General features: G+C 36.3%; 1 protein-coding gene across 3 annotated transcripts in view; it reads left to right on the top strand.

The window, feature by feature from the left end:
- ENOX1 (ecto-NOX disulfide-thiol exchanger 1) overlaps nt 1-21421 on the top strand; it is a 366224-nt gene that overhangs the window by 286441 nt on the left and 58362 nt on the right. For 2 of the 3 annotated variants that reach the window (XM_074299168.1, XM_074299167.1), the window contains 2 exons: nt 8562-8669; nt 13677-13733. In XM_074299168.1, coding sequence (XP_074155269.1) covers nt 8562-8669; nt 13677-13733 — 165 coding nt within the window. The remainder of the gene's footprint in view (nt 1-8561; nt 8670-13676; nt 13734-21421) is intronic. The other variant, XM_074299169.1, reaches the window with a different exon arrangement.

The raw sequence follows: 21421 nt of genomic DNA on the forward strand, positions 1-21421 counted from the left end.
AAACCATATGGTTTTCTGTGTTCTCTGTATTCATTTGCTTGTGGTTTCTTACAGCACAGTTTTCTTTTTGTATCATATAGATCACAATTTGTTTAGCAATTTTCCACTCAGTAGACCTCTGTTTTTTCTACTTGTTTCTTGCACAAAAAGTAATGCTATAATTATTTCAATGTATAGAAATCATTTCTTTTTTTACTTACTTGACTATATGCCTGTTGGAAGAATCTCCAGATTACAGGGTATGACCATTTTAGCTGCTTTATTTCTGTAATTCCAGATTGCTTTGCTAAATGGTTGTGCTAATTCACAGCTCCACCAACAGTGCTTTAGTAGGCCTCTCTTCCCATAACCCACTCCCCTACTATTGACTACTACTGTCTTTTGTCATCTTTGCCCATTTGTTGGGGGGAGACATTAAATCTCAAGGTTATTTTGATTTGGATTGTATCATTCTTACTATTAGTGATTTGGAACGTTCTCTCAAATCCTTGTTAATAGATTCTAATTTTTCTTTTGAGAACTATTTGTTCATGTTCTTTGATTACATCTCTACTGGGGAACAACTTTTGGTCTTATATCTTTCTGTTAGTTATCTGTATATCTTGCACACCAACTCTGAGACATACTTGACTACTTTCTTATCTTAGATGTGCTCATTTTATTTTATAAAAGTTTCTCAACTTTAAGTAATCAAAATTTGTCTATTATAATTGGCCCTATTTCTTAATTAAGAATTCGTCCCTTATCCATAGCTGCAAAAATCATATGACTTGCTAACTTACCAAAAATATTATGATTTTGAATTTATTATAGAATATAATGTAAGATGTTGGTCTTAACCTGATTTCTGTTGAACTGCTCTCTAATTTTTTCAGCTTTCTTTCTTAGGTATTTTATGTTTTCTGAATCATCAAACATAGGTTTAATGAATCCATTATTTCTGATCCTCCCTTGCCTAGTCTGTTCCTCGCTGGCACTGAATGGTTTTAATGACATCTGCTTTATAATGTAATTTGTAGTCTGAAATTGTTGTTCCCCATCACGAGTCCTTTCATGATCCCCAGAGTTCTTAGGGCCATTACTTAACTTCCTATCTTTTTGCATGTATTTTGAACATCTTTTTGCATTTGGTGATATGTAGATATTATTTTCTTATTTTCAAAAGAATATAAACTCCTTGAGGGCAAGAAGTTGTTTTATCTTTGTATCTCAATGCCTACTAAAGTGCCTGGAAATACTTAACACATTCTCTTTGAGTAAATGAAACGATTTAAGATGAAATATCTTTATGAAAAGAATAAGCATTTATTAATTGCCTGAGTCATTTATACTAGACATTATATGTGAAGCATTGTGCTAAACATCTTGCAGATATCTCGTTTAATCTTCACAATTACCCTAGGAAGTAGGTCCTATTATTATCTCTATTTTACTTTTGAAGAAACTGAGTCAGGTCAACTGACTTAAGTCTCGGGGTAACACAGCTAATTGTGTTTGAGACCAGCTTTGAACTCAGGTCCTTCTGACTGCAGACCCAACTATGACTACTATGCCAATTAGTTGCCTGTAGGCATTATATTCTGTTGTTGTATAATGTAACAGATTTGCTTGTAGTCAATTCTAAAAATTGAACTTTTGTCATTTGGAGCACTCTAATACCTGACAATTCAACCTCACTTCCCCCCACAAACAAACAAACAAACAAACAACCCACACATTATAAAGTTTTATATATTTCAAATATAAGGAAACTAAGAGTATCTCTGGAAATTGAAGTGACTTTATAAAGCTCTTGGAATATGATCAAGTGCTTTGATGGAATAACAATAATATAATAATATAGATGTGAGGAAGAATTAATTCCCTCAACTCAGTCTTAAGCTCCTTAAGAGAAAGGATCCTCTCTTAGACCTCTTTGGGTAGCTCATTGCTATGTACAGAAAATGCTCAAGCAAAGAAGGGAATCCCCTCTCCTCCAAACCTGCCAGGGGGCTCAACTGGGAACCTCACCTCCATGGGCACATTTCCTTGTGACTTATTTCACAGAGTGAGAATTTATAACCTTCGTGAAATGTAGCCCTCTCTAATCTGTTGGTTAGATTAAAAACCTCACCCTGGTAATACAGTGTTTAGAATGAAAATATGAAATTAAAGGAAAAAAGGAAAATGAAGGGGTTGTTGTTCTCCAGGAAGGTGAAATCGCCCACACGGCTCGCAATGTATACATGAAAAGCTGGCTTCAAGCAGCCTGGCTAGTCACTGAAAATGATGAATACCCAGGTAGATGATGTTGCTCCGAGGACCTTGAGCTTGGCGTGCCCTGATTTCCATTTCAGACTGACAGGACAGTTTGCTTGCTAGGGCACAGACTAAAAGCAGAATCAGGAAATTTGGATGATGGAGGGAGAAGGTCAGTTCCTGGGAGGGTTATCTGGGTTGACTTATTTAACCTTTATGTGTGTCTATACTTTTCCCATCTGGAAAAACTTAAAGAAAAAAAAAAAGAGAGAGCCTCATTGTCCTAGGCTTTCAAATAGCACATGCAATGCATTTTGCATTCATAAAAGAAAAAGGCCCATTACCCATCTGACTCTGTCTCCCCAAAGAACATTACAGAATGCTCCCATTAAGTCTATGGCCTGGAAAAATCACGATATGTCAGGTCTACTATTTTATTTACCTGTTTATTGACCGCCAGAGCATTTATATCTTGATTGACATATGGATAATTGTCTAATTGGTACCCACTCATTTGAAACCACCCAAAATGTAATGTTGCATCTGTTTAAGGCTGTATTCTCAAATGTTAAATTGAAATCACATTGCAGTCAGCCAATATAGCAAGGCAGTCATCCGAACTAAGTTCTCATTGCTCTCATTGACCATGAACTTTTGTCATCTGGAGCACTCTAATACCTGACAATTCAACCCCACTTCCCCCTGAAAAAAAATAAAAATAAAAAAATAAAAAAACAAACAACAACCCACAAAGTATAAAGCTTCATATATTTCAGATGCAAGGAAACAAAGACAGTGACTTTCAATTAACTAGGTTTAGATTTTCCCACTGTTTTCCCAGGTTATCCAGTTGAAGGGAAAATAGCAGCTGCTTGACTCAAGCCCTATTTGGAATAGGCAAATACTAGATTCATGAGATTTTGCTTTAGAAATAAATTAGCAGCCATTAATGATATTGAATACAGAGACACTCCAGATGGTAGCTATTTTTTAAATCATTAATAGTATTGCTCCTTTTGTGAGTAGGGAACAGGAAAGAGATGACAAAACACTAACTTACCGGATGTATTTCCATGACCTTGTTCAGAAATACTTTCCTCTTGGTTAAAAAAGAAAATAGCAACTTCTTCATTTTAGCACAAATGAAAGAACCAAAAATATTTTAAATGGGAATAACCATATTCCTTTAATAGTATTCAAGTGTACTTGTGTATACAGAAATAATGGTGGCCAAAATCTATGTGGCTCCTGCATGGCATTTTTACTTTCCTTTCTAGACTTTGAATTAATTCTCCAGAGTAATAGGAAAAGCCAAGATTTACACCCATGTATGTGCAATTTCAGTAAATTCATGCAATTCCCTAGAGCCCCTTAATTCATTTGACCTGCAAATAGACCTTGTAGTCTTTACCATTTTGGAGAACTGGCCATAAATACACTTTCTAGCACTGACATCATTGTAACAACACTGAGGTCATCCCATCCCTCCTTGAGTCACCATCCAGGCAATGACAGCATTGAATTAATAGATATGGATAAAGGATATTAAACATGATGTAATAGTAAGGGCTATATTGGCCATGGGCCTCTCTGAGTCTGATCCATTCTGATCCCTAAAATGATAGTGATATTTGCATTGCCCACCTCACAGAATCATTTCATGGGAAAATGCTTTGTAAACCTTGCTTTGCTGGGTAATTATGAGTCATTTAGGTAACCCTTGAGGGAACCCACCAGAGAGATCCTTGAGAATGAAGCCCTTCTAAATTCCCAAGTCATCACTGGCCAGCTTCACAAACAGGATGCTCACCGTAGGATGATTCATGAGAGGATCCAGGAAGCAGCCAGAAAAAATTGCACTGGGACTGGCATGTGTTCACAGATACTCCAGGCTGGTATTTGAAACCTTCATCCTGTTGAAAGCCTGGGCTGATTTAGACATAGCCTACATATGCCATACATAACTGAAAAGCCATTTTCTGTCAAAGCGACTGACTCTGGGGACTGAGGTCCTAAAGTTAAATAAAGGTCATCCACTTAGAGTTAGAAAGTCTCTCAGAGGCCGTCTAGCCCAGTCCCCTCTATTTGCCTTAAGTCATTCCAGTAAATGTTTGTGATAGGTTTTGAACCCACGTTGTATTGTGGGGCCAATCTGTTTGTTTGTTTTAATACTAGTTTTTTTTTTTTTTTTTTTTTTTCCAAAATGCATGCAGGGATAGTTTTCAGCATTCACCCTTGCAAAACCTTGTGTTCTAAATTTTCCTCCCTCCCTTCCTCCTCCCCCCTCCTTTAGAGAAAGCAATCCAATAAATGTTAAATGTGCAATTCACACACACACACACACACACACACACACACACACACACACACACATATACATATATATATATATATATATATATATATATATATATATATATATATATATATATCTCCACATTTATCATACTGCACAAGAAAAAAATCATATCAAAGCGGGGAGGGGGGGATGAGAAAGAAAAAAGCAAGCAAACAATAACAAAAAAAGTGAAAATGCTATATTGTGATCCACATTCTGTCCCCAGAGTCCTCTCTCTGGATGCAAATGGCTCTCTCCCTCTCAAATTTACTGGAGTTGGCCTGAATCACCTCACTAAAAAGAGCCAGGTCCATCACAGTTGGTCATCACTTCTTGTTGCTGTGTACAATGTTCTCTTGGTTCTACTCACTTTACTTAGCATCAGTTCATGTCTCTCCAGGCTTCTCTAAAATCATCCTGCTGAAATGTTCTTATAGAACAATAATATCCCATTATATTCGTATACTATAATTTACTCAGCCATTCCTTGTGGGGACAATCTGGTGTAGTTAATAGACTTCTGGGCTTATAGTCAGAAAGACCTAGGTTCAAATAACACTCATGCGAGCTTTATAATCCTGCATAAATCATTTATTTTCTCTGTAATCTTTAGGCAACTCTCTTCGACTTAGGGTTAGAATTCTCCATGCTGTGGCAATCAGATTCCTGCTGTATTCAATTACTGATCCTTCTTGTATTTGTGCATTAACAAGGACAGAAGGAATTTATAAAAAAAATAATAAATCATCTAGACAGTAATCAGGCCATCAAATTTTTATGAATTCAGTCAATCAATAAGTATTTTTGAGAGCCGGCTTTGTGTCTGACCTTGTGCTAAGCACTGTGAATAAGATTATTATGTAAAAAATTCTCTTTCTTGATAAGTTTTCCATTTGTTGGAAGCTATTGTGAATTACACATTGGATTCAAGGATACCAAAATTGAAGATACAGTTTTCTCACCCTTTATTTAGTTAATTTTTGGACAGGGATGCGAACCCTAATTTTTATAAGGACCCAATGAACTGAAAACTTACCTTGTATTTGCTAAGCCAGATATTCAAACTCCTTTGGAATGTTTCTGAAAAACATGAAAAAAAGAAAGAATTTGTATCTTGCCCCATTGGTTAGCCATTTATTATTTGTATATAGCTGTTTCAGTGTCAGACTAAACTCTCTAGATTCTGTCCTTTAATGGGTTGTCATATAAATTGTTATATGACTGACTATATGAGCTGATGGAGATATCTGTGATTATGATGTGGCGAGTGAATTGGAGTGAGAAATTCTTAAAGCTACTTACACATAAAGAAATGAAATTTTGTATCCCAACTTTTGGGATAAGAATTCATTATTTGACAAAAATTGCTGGGAAAACTGGAAATTAGTATGGCAGAAACTAGGCATGGACCCACACTTAACACCGTACACCAAGATAAGATCAAAATTGGTCCATGATCTAGGCATAGAACAAGATCATAAATAAATTAGAGGAACAGAGGATAGTTTACCTCTCACACTTGTGGAGGAGGAAGGAATTTGTGTCCAAAGGAGAACTAGAGATCATTATTGATCACAAAATAGAAGATTTTGATTACATCAAATTAAGAAGCTTTTGTACAAACAAAACTAATGCCATCAAGGAAGGGAAGTAACAGATTGGGAAAACATTTTTACAGTTAAAGGTTCTGATAAAGGCCTCATCTCCAAAATATACAGAGACTTGACTCTAATTTAATAAGAAATCAAGCCATTTTCCAATTGATAAATGGTCAAGGGATATGAACAGACAATTATCAGATGATGAAATTAATGAAAGAGTGTTCCAAATCACTACTGATCAGAGAAATGCAAATTAAGACAACTCTGAGATACCACTATATACCTGTCAGATTGGCTACAGGAACAAAAAATGATGAATGTTGGAAGGGATGTGGGAGGACTGGGACACTGGTACATTGTTGGTGGAGTTGTGAAGGAATCCAACCATTCTGGAGAGCAATCTGGAATTATGCCCAAAAAGTTATCTGTGCATACCCTTGGATCCAGCAGTGCTACTACTGGGCTTATATCCCAAGGAAATACTAAAGAAGGGAAAGGGACCTGTATGTGCCAAAATGTTTGTGGCAGCTCTTTTTGTTGTAGCTAGAAACTGGAAGTTGAATGGATGTCCATCAGTTGGAGAATGGTTGGGTAAATTATGGTATATGAAGGTTATGGAATATTATTGTTCTGTAAGAAATGACCAGCAGGAGGAATACAGAGAGGCTTGGAGAGACTTACATCAACTGAAGCTGAGTGAAACAAGCAGAACTAGGGGATCGTTATACACTTCAACAATGATACTGTACGAGGATGTATGCTGATGGAAGTGGATATCTTCAACATAGAGAAGATCTAATCCAATTCCAATTGATCAATGATGGACAGAACCAGCTACACCCAGAGAAGGAACAATGGGAAATAAGAGTAAACTGTTAGCATTTTTTTGTTTTTCTCCCCAGATTATTTTTACCTTCCTTTGCAGCAGCAACAACAACAACAACAAAATTTGGTTCTGCACATATATATTGTACCTAGGATATACTATAACATATTTAATATGTATGGGAATGCCTGCCACCTAGGGGAGGGTGGAGGGAAGGAGGGGAAAAATTCGGAACAGAAGGGAGTACAAGGGATAATACTGTTAAAAAAAAATTACTTATGCATATGTACTGTCAAAAATATTAAATTATAAAATTAATTTTTTAAAAAGAAATGAAATTTTGTTACTCAGGCTAGAAATGCAGGGCCATAAATGCCTAAACAGAGCCAAACTGGGTGTTCAAAAAGTCACATACATGCGACACATGGCATTTCTTCTGGATGACTTTTTTTTGGATCTGATAAGTTTTTGGAAATTTCTTTGAATCCCTCTGGTTGGATTTTTCAGCCTCAAGAATTCAGTATCCATGATCAACATGTGACTGTGCAGCCAGACTTGATGAGGCACTGAAGAAGCCTCCTTAGCTCTTAAAACAGCTAAGTAATTGAATCAGGAATGCTTGAATGTTTTCATGTTATTATCAATACAGAGTTGATGATGGATAATCACAAAAGAAATAGAATTTGTCCTTTTTGAACCACTCATCCATTGTTTTCAAAAGAACTCATTGTTTTCCAAGAGATTTTATTTTAAAGTTCATGAATAGTGGGAGTCAGCAGGGGATAGTGGGAAGGAGACTGATTGGGGGGCCAAGGAGCTGGGTTCAAAAATCTCTGAGCTTCTAGTGAAAGGATCTCCAATGAAACAGCGCTGGTCCCTCCTTGGCTTCAGGCAGCTGAAGTTAGCCTGCCTGTACATGAATCACAGTTCAGAGGGTGGGAAGAAGCCGCCCAGAGTTTACAAACACCCTCAGTCCCAGAAACACTTCCAGTGTTCCTGCTTAAAAATAGCCACATGGGTCAAAGCTAAGTGTTCTGATGGCTTGTATCAGCAGTTTTCTTGGCTGATCTATTGATTGCTGTTTGGACTTCAGTGCTGCTGATCTAATATAAGACATCACCATCAAAATAGAGTTGGAAGAAGGATCTTTACCATTTCCAGCAACTTGGTATGGTAGCTTCATAGAATATAATCTTACAGAGAATGGAATGTCTTTGGGCCAGTGACTAATTATATTAAAGGTCTGTGCTTTTAAAATTATTTATGACTGCTAAGATTTGCCTTGGTTTTTTAAAATCACAGATTATATTTCTACAAATAAAAATTTGTTCAAAAGGATATGACAATTCCTCCGTGGAAGATATAGTGCCCCAGAGTTCGGTGCTTTAATACAACAAATAACTTAGCCTTGTATTAAGAAATGTAGCCCTCTGCAGTAGAGGGGAAATTATACAAAAAATAGAAAATCATTCTCTAATGATTAAATTGATGTTGTGACTATTTGAAAAATCCATGGCCTCTGAACTCCCTAATCATAAATGTCCTTTTATATTCACAGCAATTATTGACCATCCAAGAAGAGCTGAAAAACAAAAAGTCTGAACTGGAGCAGGCAAAGGAAGAACAAAGTCACACACAAGCATTATTGAAAGTTCTACAGGAGCAGGTAAGCTATTAAATGAATGGGACAACTCTAATTTATCTGTCAATTCAGACACATTTGTATGTCTCCCTTGTGCTTCATTTGTACAAATATCGGCAGAAGTTAATCTACAGTATAATTTGCCTATACCTTGTCAACCCCCTCCTGTCTTAGCTGGGTGGAATTTGCAATCCCAGGGCCTGCTGCCTTTGTCCTCAATTCAATACCTCAAAAGGCAACGCATACCAGTGATGTGTGAAGGTTCTCTCCCAGAAGACAAATGAATTGTGATAAAGTTTAAAAAATATTGGGAAAGCAAACCAATTTCAAAATAGACAATTGTTTCCTTTTAAGTCTAATTGTGAGGAAAATGAGGTTAGCGTAGACTATGGTCTTTCTGCAGACACATGTATACAAAAGATTGATTCATGGTGACTTAAAAAAAAAAAAACACCTGGGTATCAGGGGACTTATCTAACTACAGTGAGAAGCAAACCTCTTCTATAAAGTCAGTAAATCTGATCATTCCATTCGGGCTTTCTTTGATACTAAAGTGTGGCCTGACATTGATAAGTGGATTTGAAAGTATTGTCTTACAGCCAGGGAAGATGGATCACTCAGCAGCTCAGGGAAACCTGAACCCTCCATCTCCAGTATTGGAGAAGGAGGGCACTTAACTGTCGGAAGGCAGGGAAAGCTCATGAAATGTATTTTCAGCACTGATCTTTGTTCCCTATCAGAGACCTAATGGATAATTAGGTTAAAAGAAATTGCAGAGAGCAAGCCCAATCTTTTGGATCTTATCAAATTTAGGGTTATTATTATTTTTTCCACTGTAATTATTGGTTCTAAGGAATAAAATCAACAAGCATTTGTTAAATACCTACTATGTGTCTGTCAAGCACTGGGCTAAATACTAGGGATACAAAGAAAAGCAAAAATAATCCCTGCCCTAAAAGAATTCACAATACAATGAGGTAGGAGACAACATACAAACATTGTGTAAACATATGCATATATTATATATGTATGTGTATATGAAATATCTGTGATATTTCATAAAGAGAAAGTATTTCCAGCTAAATCTCAGCCTAGTGATTTCATATACATTTTAAAGAATGACTTGATTCAATGCAATTAATTTTGTAGCCACCATTTTCTTGAAATAAGTGCTTCTGAATTTTTTTTTAATTTTTAGTAATATTTTATTTTTCCAACTACATGTAAAGATTTCAACATTCATTTTTGGAAAATTCCAAATTTTTCTCCTTCCTTCCTTTACTTCCCTTGTCCCCAAGCAAGACAGCAAGTAAGCTGATATGTGCTTCTGAATTTTCAAGGAGATTTTTGAGAGCATTATTTCGAACTATTGGAAACTTCTGGGAAAGAGAGTTACTTACTAAAACAAAAGCCTTATTTATCTTATTATAATTGCTATGGATCTATATGAGAGAATGAATTAGAGTGAACTGAAAAATAAAATGAATCCCATTTACCCCTAGCTATCAAAATATAAAACAGACCTGGAAACCATATCTGAAAGTTTTAGCCTCATCTTTTGAATTGTACAGAAAGAGATGATCAGTAAAAGCATCTGGCAAACATTAAAGACCTACTATGTGTTCATACTATGTTTTGTTCTCTTTAACTATTTCATTTTTTTTTACAGCTCTAAAATTTATTTACTCTAATAATAAAAAAAAACTTTTATTTTCCTCCTGGTGATAAAGGTTACACAAATTCTTCAGTTTGATTAGAAAGTTCCAGTTCCAATCATTAAGGTAGATTCTGAGTTTTGAAATAGCCCAGGGAACATTAATAAATTTTGGGATACACTAATTAGAACAAAAAAAGAAGATATAGAAAAATTATACTCAGGGTTGGGCATAATGCCCTGGGTACCCCTAGACAGTAAATGCAGAGCTTGGATTGGGACTGTAAAAATAATTATAGTGATGGAAAATAAGGTATTTATGGAGAAAGTTTGCGGAAATTAGTTATACACATACATACATATGTAAAAGATATTATAACTAGAGGGAAGAAGGCAGAGGACAAGTAGATAATGGTCTTCAAGCACATAAGAGGTTATTCATTATGTAGATGAGGCTGTGGGCCAGCTGTTTTCCATTTCTAGAAGAATAGAACAAAGAGAAATTGGCTTTGGTCTTTCCATGCATGGTTTAGATTAGAAGAATATCCTTATATTGAAGATTGTTGGAAACGATTCTTCAAAAAATATCTTGATATAGATGTTCAAAAAAAGATATTTAGTCATCCAACAGGATAGGTAATCTTCTGAAAAATCCTTCTCAATGTCCCTTAGTTTAGTGATTCCTTATCCTAATTCTGGAATCCCCTCCAAAGGTCAAGCCTCTGATAAAATAGGTTTATTGACATGATTGTTCCAGATTATAACACTGAATTAGAAGTCAAAGATTGCTTCTTAGTCCCTAGAAAAAAATTCTGAATAACCTCACATAACTTGTTTGGTCCCTATATAACACATTTGAGATTCCATATCAAACAAGATTGGTATCTTTAGCTTAACTTCCATTCAGTGATAAAGAATTCTTTAAAAACAACAACAAAAAGCAATTCAAGAATTATTCCATTCTTCAAATTGAGGGTAGTGATTTTCAAGCAAAAGACATCAAGAAAGCATAAATCTAATTGGTAGAGAGGTCAAGTGTGATGGTCCGCATAGGCACAAAAAGTCCTAGTATATAGGGTGCTATGAGATGCTGGCCATATACCTTCAGGTCCAAAGGCCATTATTGACTTCATCTTTACTTATAAAATTTAAGGCAGACCATATATTCATATTACATATGAAGAAACTGAGGTTTTGAGAAGTAAAACGTTCTGAGTAGCTGTAAATCCTAGAGACTGCCATTACAGGAGTTTCCACAGCCGTGGCACTTGAGAGTACTGTTATTCCCTTGAACTGCAGACTGAAAATCTGGAGGCTAAAGTGCCCATTCAAACTTGTTCCACAATAGCCTCTCAAAGGTATTTATGTGGAAGGAAAAAAAAGAGGATATTTCCTCATCAAATATGGGCAGGAGAAAATATGAACTGGAGATGAATATGCAAATGAATTCTGTATAGTCTTTAATGGAGTGCATAAATAGCTTCCTAAAGGCCTGATGAATGAGTATTGGATACTGTCATTATCATCAATAAATGCTTCTTCATTTCCTGCCTCACTGTTCTTTCTGTAGTCCCTTCATCTTGCTTTTGTAGACACTACGGACTCAAGGAATGATTTTAGATAACATTAATGAAGGGAATGATCTTTCATGAAAAAGATATAATGCTTGTCCTCAAGGAACTTTATAGGCAGTACTGAATTTTGGGATATTTTATTGATTTTTCTATTTAAACTTGTGGTCATGAGTTGGAGAATGACTGAAAAGACTGGGTCAGCAGCAGGCTCTGACCCAAGCACTGGCCCCCATAGAGAATTTGCTCTTAATTTCTCCCTCAGATTATCAAGCTATTATGGTTGCTTACACATTGACTCCTATGTCTTATTTCCCTCTAAATAATGATAGCTCCCCATCACTCAAATTATTCCTTATTTTTCCTTCTCCACTCTCGTAAATACACACACACACACACACACACACACACACACACACACACACACACAGAAGAGACTTTGGACATGCTATCAGAAGAACTTTCTTTGTGTCCCTATTGGTGGGTTTTGTTGTTCTGGCATTTTTAGTCATGTCCAACTTTGCTTGACTCCCTTTGGGTTTTCTTGGCAGAGATACTCAAACCACTCCCAGATTTGCCATTTCCTGCCCAAGCTCATTTTACAGATGAGGAAGCCAAGGTAAATAGGGTTAGGTGACTTATGCAGGGTCACACAGCTATTACCTGAGGCTGTATTTGAACTCATGAAGAAGGGCAGCTAGGTGGCTCAGTCATGGATATGACATTCAAGCAAAGTAGACAAGCTTTTTGGTCTGGGAACCAGCTGCCCCTAGTTCCCTTCCTGATTTTTGAAAGCTTTCTCATGCTCAGAGTCAAGTCAGTCGGACTTTCAGGCTATGATTATGGGTCAGCTTTAAGGAAACTAGAGTAGGTAAAATACATAAATAACCAGAAATAGCAGATGTTTTAGATCTTACCCAATGGTGATATATATATGCAAGAGTCTTGTCATTTTCTTTTTTTTCCCCATCTACACTTTGAGCATTTATCTCTCACCATGAAGCTTTTTTATATTGGGCATAAAAGATGACAGACCTGTATAAAGCAGAAGGAAATGTAGGCAGACAGCTGGAAGGATGGTCTACCCCTCCTTTGTTTCCTCCACCCAAATATCTGCTTTCAGTCAGACTAGGGTGAAATGCCAATTAAAGGGTTTCCGGAAACTCTTGATAACTGATTATTTGTGAGCCTTCTAGGAGGAAGACTGGCATTTCCAAGTGTTCACTGTTTAAAATCTCATCTGAAAAATTGCCTTTCTCTAAATGCATCAGTGACCAAATCTTCCCAGTTCTTCCTCCTCCTGCTCTACCCCAGGAAGCAATTGTATGTATTGAGATAGTCTCAAGGAGGGTCTGAACAGTAACAGGGGTATTTTAAATATCCCAAAACAAATATATCATTCAAAAATAATGATTAGTACAACACCATTGAGCTAGTGGCAACTTGAAAACACTGCAGAGTTTAAATTAATAGCAATAAGAATAATAAATGGAATCATTTATTATTCTTGAGAGCTATTTTTTTCTACTTTATGACTTTGAAACCACTTAGTAATGTTATTATTAAAAACAATAATGTCCAGGACTTGTATGTGTGTGTGTGTATATATAACAACTAATCAACCTTCAGAGCATGTTGGTTTCAAACTGGTTTCAGAAAGGCTCATTAGAATTATGCAGCCCATCTGCTTTTCTCATTGGAAGCCTTATAAAATGCAGCCTCAGATAAATCAGAGTTAACCGTCAGGGTAGCATACTCTCAAGTAATGCTTGTTTATTTGTCGTCCTTTCTCCTTACACTTTGCAGTTGAAAAGTGCCAAGGAATTAGCCGAGACCAATGGCCACAGCCACGAGGATGCAAATGTAGGTACCGCAAGTTTGTTTACCACTTGTCATTTAGATTGCTTGAGTGCCATTTGCATGGGATACTTTATGTTTCATATAAAAGGAGATAGGATTCCTGTCCATCAGTGACTTCCTGAGATTGCTCAACTCTTATGTTGGTAGATGAATATTCATGCTGTTAGCTTTGATGCCTAAATGTTGGACTGAAAATACTTCTAACCAACCTGGAGCCCCACATATTCAGATTGCAAAGAGGCAGTTAGAGTTTTAATTTTATATCTGTAAACAGCAGTTCCAAGAAGACCAATGGGAGATGGAACATTGTAATGTCATAGAATATCTTGTATTATGCATGTTGTCCTGCTCTTTAGACCATTATACCTAATTTATTATACAATAGGTTTCTCTAAGGGCTGGTGTTCTTAAAAAGGAACCCAAGAGCTCATTTTAAAAATTTTGATAAGTATATTTCAGTATATTTCCTTTGTAATGCATATATAATGCATTATTCTAAAGAGGTTTCACCAGATTGCCAAAGAGGTCCGTGGTACAAAACCCTGGACTGGTGTTTCTACTTTTCTAAAGGTAAGTTGTCTGTTCTCAAGGTTCTTATTGTTTTGAATGTATAACCATCACTTAATTAATTAACATGTGTTTATTAAACACTTAATGTCTGCTAGATACTAGGTCTATAAAAGCAAAAGTAAAATATTCCCTTCATTCATTCTTTTGTTCATAGAATATACAAACCTATACTTATTTATTTATTTTGTGATTTTGTCAGCCTTTTTTCCTTTCATATGAGTCTGTCTGTAAAAACTATTCTTTTCTTCAAAAATTACTTACTGAGCACTTTTGTTTTTCTGGCACAGAACCAGAACAGAATTTCCAAGCAAGCTTGGGCCCAGTAGGAAGGATTTTCCATCTTGTGCATATCCTATTTAATTATTTACAACATAGATCCCAACATCAGTAGCATGTCTCCCTCTCCACTTTGCATCATTTGCAATTTAATAAGCACTCATCTAAGTTTTTATCCAAGTCATTGTCAAAAATGTTGAACAATATAGGGCCAAAGACAGAACTTTGGAGATCTCATTAGAGATCTGCTTCTAAACTGACATTGATTTAGAACAATTTGGGTCTGGTCTTAATCTTCTTGTACTGTCATACAACCCATATCATTCCCCTCTTGCCCACAAGGATATATAGCACAAGAAAAAAAGACTTTATAAAATACTTTGTCAAAACATAAGATAATCAAAAGCATTCTTCTTCTGATTAATATCCTAGGAACCTTCAAAAGTCAAAAAATTAGTTTAACATTACATGTTCTCAATGAAACTGGTGCTGGCTAGGAGTGATCACACTTTCGCTTTCTAATTGTTTACAAACCATCCCTTTGATATACCCAGAATTTTACCACAAGTCTACCTTCTTTCCATTTTGGAAAATCGGGACAACAATCACCTGTTTCCAGACTTAGAGTACCACTTCCATTTTCCAAGAGCTTCCAGAAATCACTGGCATTTATTCAACAAACATTCCCAAGAGGTTTTTCAGTACCTTGAGTTTTGGTTCATTTCAGATTAAGTACTTGAAATGATTCAGAACAATTAAATATATTTTTATAATCTCTTATTTTTAGTTGTTGGTTTTGTTTGTTTATTTGCTTGTTTATTTTGTCTTAATTTACAATAGTGATACTAAAGGAATACCTCATTCCAGGGTTGGAAGAAGAGGAGAAAGGGAGTGAGAGACATATAAGCAATCATTTAATTAACCCCTTATTTTCACAGAAGAAAATTGAGACCTAGAGAAGTAGCTAAGAGATAGCATCTAAAATTGAACCCAAGTCTCTCAATTCATTGTTCTTCTATTGCAACATAATAGTTTATGGAGAAGATATTTTAGGCCAAAGCCTTATATTATGAACTGGTCTAGTATAGTAACCTCATTTCTGCTGCTTATAAACTATATGGCATTTAGCAAGACTTATCTAACCTCGTTAGAGCTGAAGCTGAATTAGATTATCTTCTAAGATCCTTTCTCACTCTTAATTGTCTTCATAAATTTTTTACCTTAAAAAAATCTTTAAATTTGATCTAGTCTAGCTCCTTTTTTGTAGATGAGGAAACTAGATATGTTTCCTGTCAAATTTAACTGCAATTACTGCTGTTGTTCAGTTGTTTTTTAATTTTTCAGTTTTCATGATCCTGTTTGGGATTTTCTTGGCAAAGACACTGAAGTAGTTTGCCATTTCCTTTACAGATGAGAAAACTGAGGCAAACAGGGTTAAGTGACTTGGCCAAGGTCATACAGCTAGTACGAGTTTGAGGACAGATTTCAACTCATTCTCTCATATCTCCATTTATACATTTTATTCTTTACCCAAGAAACCCATATTAGGTAAAGGAAATTAAAAAATTAGTCATTTTTTCTACTTGCCAGTAGTTCTAATAAAAGGTCTTATGAAGAAATATTTGGAGAAAAAAATTTGAAGTAAAGTTTCTGTACTTTCTGAAGATTTTGTCATAGATCTGTATTGACAATTTGAAGCAAGGTCCTTTAACAGGCCATTAAGCTAAAAGCCTGTATTTAAAATATTACTGATTGAGACAAATAGATTTTTGCTCTTGTCATTCACATCAGAAGTTGGTGCCCAGTGAACCTGTTCTGCCAGAGCAGATCATTCTTGGGATAGATCACATTGGCTTTTTTTGGTTAATATCTACAAATACTTACTGTGATAGATTCTGGCATTCTGTTTTGGCTTCCCAAAATTGCCTTGGCACTCACATGTCAGGTGTGCACCTGAAGGATTTCATCAGTAATTCTGGTAGGTGTCTTCTGTAAGACATTTCCATCCTTGCAATTTCCTAGCTTGTTTCCCAAGTGCCAAGCAGCTCTCAGATTCCAGCATACTTGCACCTGGAAACATTCTTGATTCCATTATATTGTTGCCTTATAGTCATTTTTAAAAATGTTTTTCTTTCTTTTTTATTATTTTCTTTATTTACCATATTTAACATAGAACTAGATTCAGATACTAACTGGTATTTTGGTTTACAAACATCCTGACATTAGGACATCAATGTTAGCAATTGAAAAATCCAATGCAATTGAACAGGTATACTGAGTCCCATGGTCTTTCAATGACTTGCCCAGTGTCACACAGCCAGTAAATGAGAAAATCAGGGTTTAGCCTAGGTGTTTTGACACAAAATCCACTTTAGTATGAAGTCTCAATTAATTTAAATAAATATAACAATTTAAATAAACTACATCCTTTCCCTATTTACTATTTTGATATATTAAAATCTTTTGCCAGCTTATCCAGAATCAGCTTTTTCTGGAGGAAAGGATAAATGTTATGACTGTTAGGACAATGAAATGATGCCATCAGGACCTGATCTTGATCAAGGCCCAAATTGCTGTTTTATTTGCCTGTGAGATTTTGAATATTAATCTTATATGGGATAAATTATGTCCTTTAATTCACCTTGAACTTAAAATTAGCCTTGTCTCGGGTCCTCAGTATGATTTTTCTCCAGTCTAAATTCCAACCCCCCCTCCTGGTATGACACATATTGGGCTTTCAGTTATCAGTTTTTCAAACCTTTGCAAAGCTGAAGAATAGGCCTCTGATAATGAATTGGTTGTAACTTAAAAACTCAGTCAGCGTTACACTCCTACTTAAGTGCCCAAATATGGATTCGAACTCTTGAATATGAATCTTCCTGACCCCAGGCCCAGTGTTCTATGCACTATGGACCCACAAAATTGGGTCCAGAGGCTTTATGATCTGGAAGGGAACTCATAGAGACTAATGTCTTCATTTGAAAATTGAAAAAGCTGATTCTTAGTGAAATAAAAAAAAAAAACTTGGAATTTTCTATTCCACCTTATTTTTAGAATGAGGAAAATGTGAGTTAAGTTGTGACTTATAGAAAGTCACATAAATATTAAGTGTCAGATTCATAACTAGAACCCAGATTTTCCTGATTCTCAATTCATCAAGAGCCTTTTCTATCTTAATAAAAACACTCCCCACATCCTTTCATTATGGAGAAATGATACGGTATTGATGTCAGATTGACAGAAATGATTTCTCCTCATAATAAAAGGAAGCATCTGAACAACCATGTTTTCACATGTTAGTGTGATACATTTATGTTCATTTCAACATATGTGAAGGTATCCTTCCCAATTTTAAAATGTGGTTTTCCATCTTGAAGGATCAACATATATACAGGTGGGATAAAGATGTGTAAAAGAAGAAACCCAAAAGTAAATGGTGTCCCACCATCAAAGACAAAGAAAAGCCCAAACGACTATTCTTTTTTTTTTTTTTTTTTTGGTCAGAAAGGAAAGGCAGACAACGAACTGCTTCTTTTATTGGCATTGATATGTGCTGCTGTGCATATACATTGTTGTTTTTCAGCTGTATCTGACTCTTCTGGACCCATTGACCATTGACCACCATTGCTGTCCTTGGAGTTTTCTTGGCAAAGTGACCGGAATGGTTATATGTGTGTAATTCATATGCTTATCTATATTTAAATATACACAAATACATACATATATACAACCATCAAGATTTGGGGGATACCCTATGTATGATATGTAAATATTGTGCACATATGTATACACGCATGTAAAATTGTATATGCATATCTCTTTGTGTAGATATAAATATATTTACATATATGTATATGTATATGCATTTATGTACTTACACCTATATGTGTGTACATACAAATACACACACAACCTCAAAAGTCTTAGTGCAGTCCCAAGTTTTAATAACTTAAAAATGTTCTAAAACTTTTGGAGTAGACCAACTACTGGTGCAGTAGACAGAGTGCTGGCCTTCAAATCAGGAGGGCCTGAGTTCAAAAATGACCTTAGACATGAACTAGCTGTGTGACCCTAGGCAAGTCACTTAATCCCATTTGCCTCAGTTTTCTCATCTGTAAAATGATCAAGAGAAGGAAATGGCTAACCACTCCAGTATCTGTGCCAAGAAAACCCCAAATGGGGTTATGAAAAGTTAGCAATAACAACACAGCATCATTTTTGGAACATCTTGTATAATCATGATGGTGAAAAAATCATAAAATATTATAATAAAAAGGAAGAAAAACATAGTAGCTTAATATTTAAAATTACATTACTGAGTTTTTGAAAAAATAGAAAAAAATACCTTCATATTGTCTTGTCACAATAATGAACAATAATGTTACAGTTTCTGCAAATTTGTCATTGACCTGTGCAGATTAATCTTTACCTATTGATGTTTCTTAGCCAGATTTTTCCTCTAGCTTCTCTCATAGATGATTTTTTTTTATTCATTTTTTCAAATTATCCCCTCCCTCCCTCCACTCCCTCCCCCCGATGGCAGGTAATCCCATACATTTTACATATGTTACAATATAACCTAGATACAATATATGTGTGTAAATACCATTTTCTTGTTGCACATTAATTATTAGCTTCCGAAGGTATAAGTAACCTGGGTAGATAGACAGTAGTGCTAACAATTTACATTCGCTTCCCAGTGTTCCTTCTCTGGGTGTAGTTATTTCTGTCCATCATTGATCAACTGGAAGTGAGTTGGATCTTCTTTATGTTGAAGATTTCCACTTCCATCAGAATACATCCTCATACAGTATTGTTGTTGAAGTGTATAGTGATCTTCTGGTTCTGCTCATTTCACTCAGCATCAGTTGATATAAGTCTCTCCAAGCCTCTCTGTATTCCTCCTGCTGGTCATTTCTTACAAAGCAATAATATTCCATAACCTTCATATACCACAATTTACCGAACCATTCTCCAATTGATGGACATCCATTCAACTTCCAGTTTCTAGCTACAACAAAAAGAGCTGCCACAAACATTTTGGCACATACAGGTCCCTTTCCGCTCTTTAGTATTTCTTTGGGATATAATCCCAATAACAGCAATGCTGGGTCAAAGGGTATGCACAGTTTGATAACTTTTTGGGCATAATTCCAGATTGTTCTCCAGAATGGCTGGATTCTTTCACAACTCCACCAATGTATCAGTGTCCCAGTTTTCCCACATCCCCTCCAACATTCATCATTATTTGTTCCTGTCATCTTAGTCAATCTGACAGGTGTGTAGTGGTATCTCAGAGTTGTCTTAATTTCCATTTCTCTGATCAGTAGTGATTTGGAACACTTTCATGTGAGTGGAAATAGTTTCAATTTCATCATCTGATAATTGTCTGTTCATATCCTGCTGGAACTCTATCTTTCCAGAAATCAGCAGGAGTCAGGATCACTTAACGTCTTTATTCTAGATCTTTACCGTCGCCCCCAACACCAGGTCACAAGTGCAAGTGAGCGTGAGTTCCACCACCCAAGTTTCTCTTGCTCCTCCCACACAAGTCACTTCCCTCTCTTTGTCTCACCAATCAAGTCAGCACATAACAGCTGGGGAGGGTCAACCTTAAACAAGTTAATAGGGAACCGTCCAATTGGCAATTAGTCTCACGTGCTTCATCGTCCAAGTGCATTGCTCAGTTCTAGCCCTTTACAATATCCCGCTTTCTTTTGTTTTAGACCACAGGAGGTCGCGCCATCCCTGACTTTTCAGGGAGATGAGAACCCCAAAAAGTTGGTGATCACGTCCCCCCTGACTTCTCAGGAGGGGAGATGAAAGCACTAAAAAGGAGATAATCACGCCCTCCCTGACATCTCAGGAAGGGAGATGAGAAGCACCAAAGAGAAGTGGGGATTTGCTAGCGGGTTTCTGGATTGAAGGGCCTTATTAGAGACAAGTATGCACAAACCCATCAGCATGGGAGTTATTACACAAGCACATAGCAATAACACAGAGGCTATTAGTGGTGACTCTCCCCACAATCAGTGCAGACTCGATGTGGTGTAACAAACAGGAATTGTACATGCAAATAGTGACATAACAAACAATATAAATCAACATGGTATTGTAAGAGATTTCCAGAAGTCCTAGAAGGAGGGTATGTAGACACCAGACACACATACGTCTTCTTCAGCGACCAAGAGATAGTCCAAAACCAATCTATTGTCCATTGCTTCACTGTTAGGGAATCCAATGATCCCCACAAGTTTTTGAAATCCCACATCAGTCTTTTTATATGTTAGGGAATCCAATGATTCCCACAAGTTTTTGAAGTCCCACATCAGTCTTTTTATATGTTAGGGAATCCAATGATCCCCACAAGATTTTGAAGTCCAGCAACAGTCTTATGATGCCTCAGAGAATCCAATGATTCCTGAGGACTTTCAGTCCTACAATAGTCTTATGATGCCTCAGAGAATCCAATGATTCCTGAGGACTTTCAGTCCTACAACAGTCTTATGGTGTCTCAGAGAATCTAATGATTCCTGAGGACTTTCAGTCCTACAATAGTCTTATGATGTCTCAGAGAATCCAATGATTCCTGAGGATTTCAGTCCTACAATAGTCTTATGGTGTCTCAGAGAATCTAATGATTCCTGAGACTTTCAAGTCCTACAATAGTCTTATGATGTCTCAGAGAATCCAATGATTCCTGAGGATTTTCAAGTCCAACAGTTTTTGATGTCTATGGGTCAAACGCCATAACTGCCAGGTTCTTTCAGTGGTGGGCACAGTCAGCAACGGAACCACCCGATGTTTCTTGGGCCTTCTCCTTCGTTTCAAGGGTCTGCTCTGTC

Source organism: Sminthopsis crassicaudata, chromosome 3 (assembly GCF_048593235.1).
Source record: "Sminthopsis crassicaudata isolate SCR6 chromosome 3, ASM4859323v1, whole genome shotgun sequence".
Taxonomy (NCBI): Eukaryota; Metazoa; Chordata; class Mammalia; order Dasyuromorphia; family Dasyuridae; genus Sminthopsis; species Sminthopsis crassicaudata.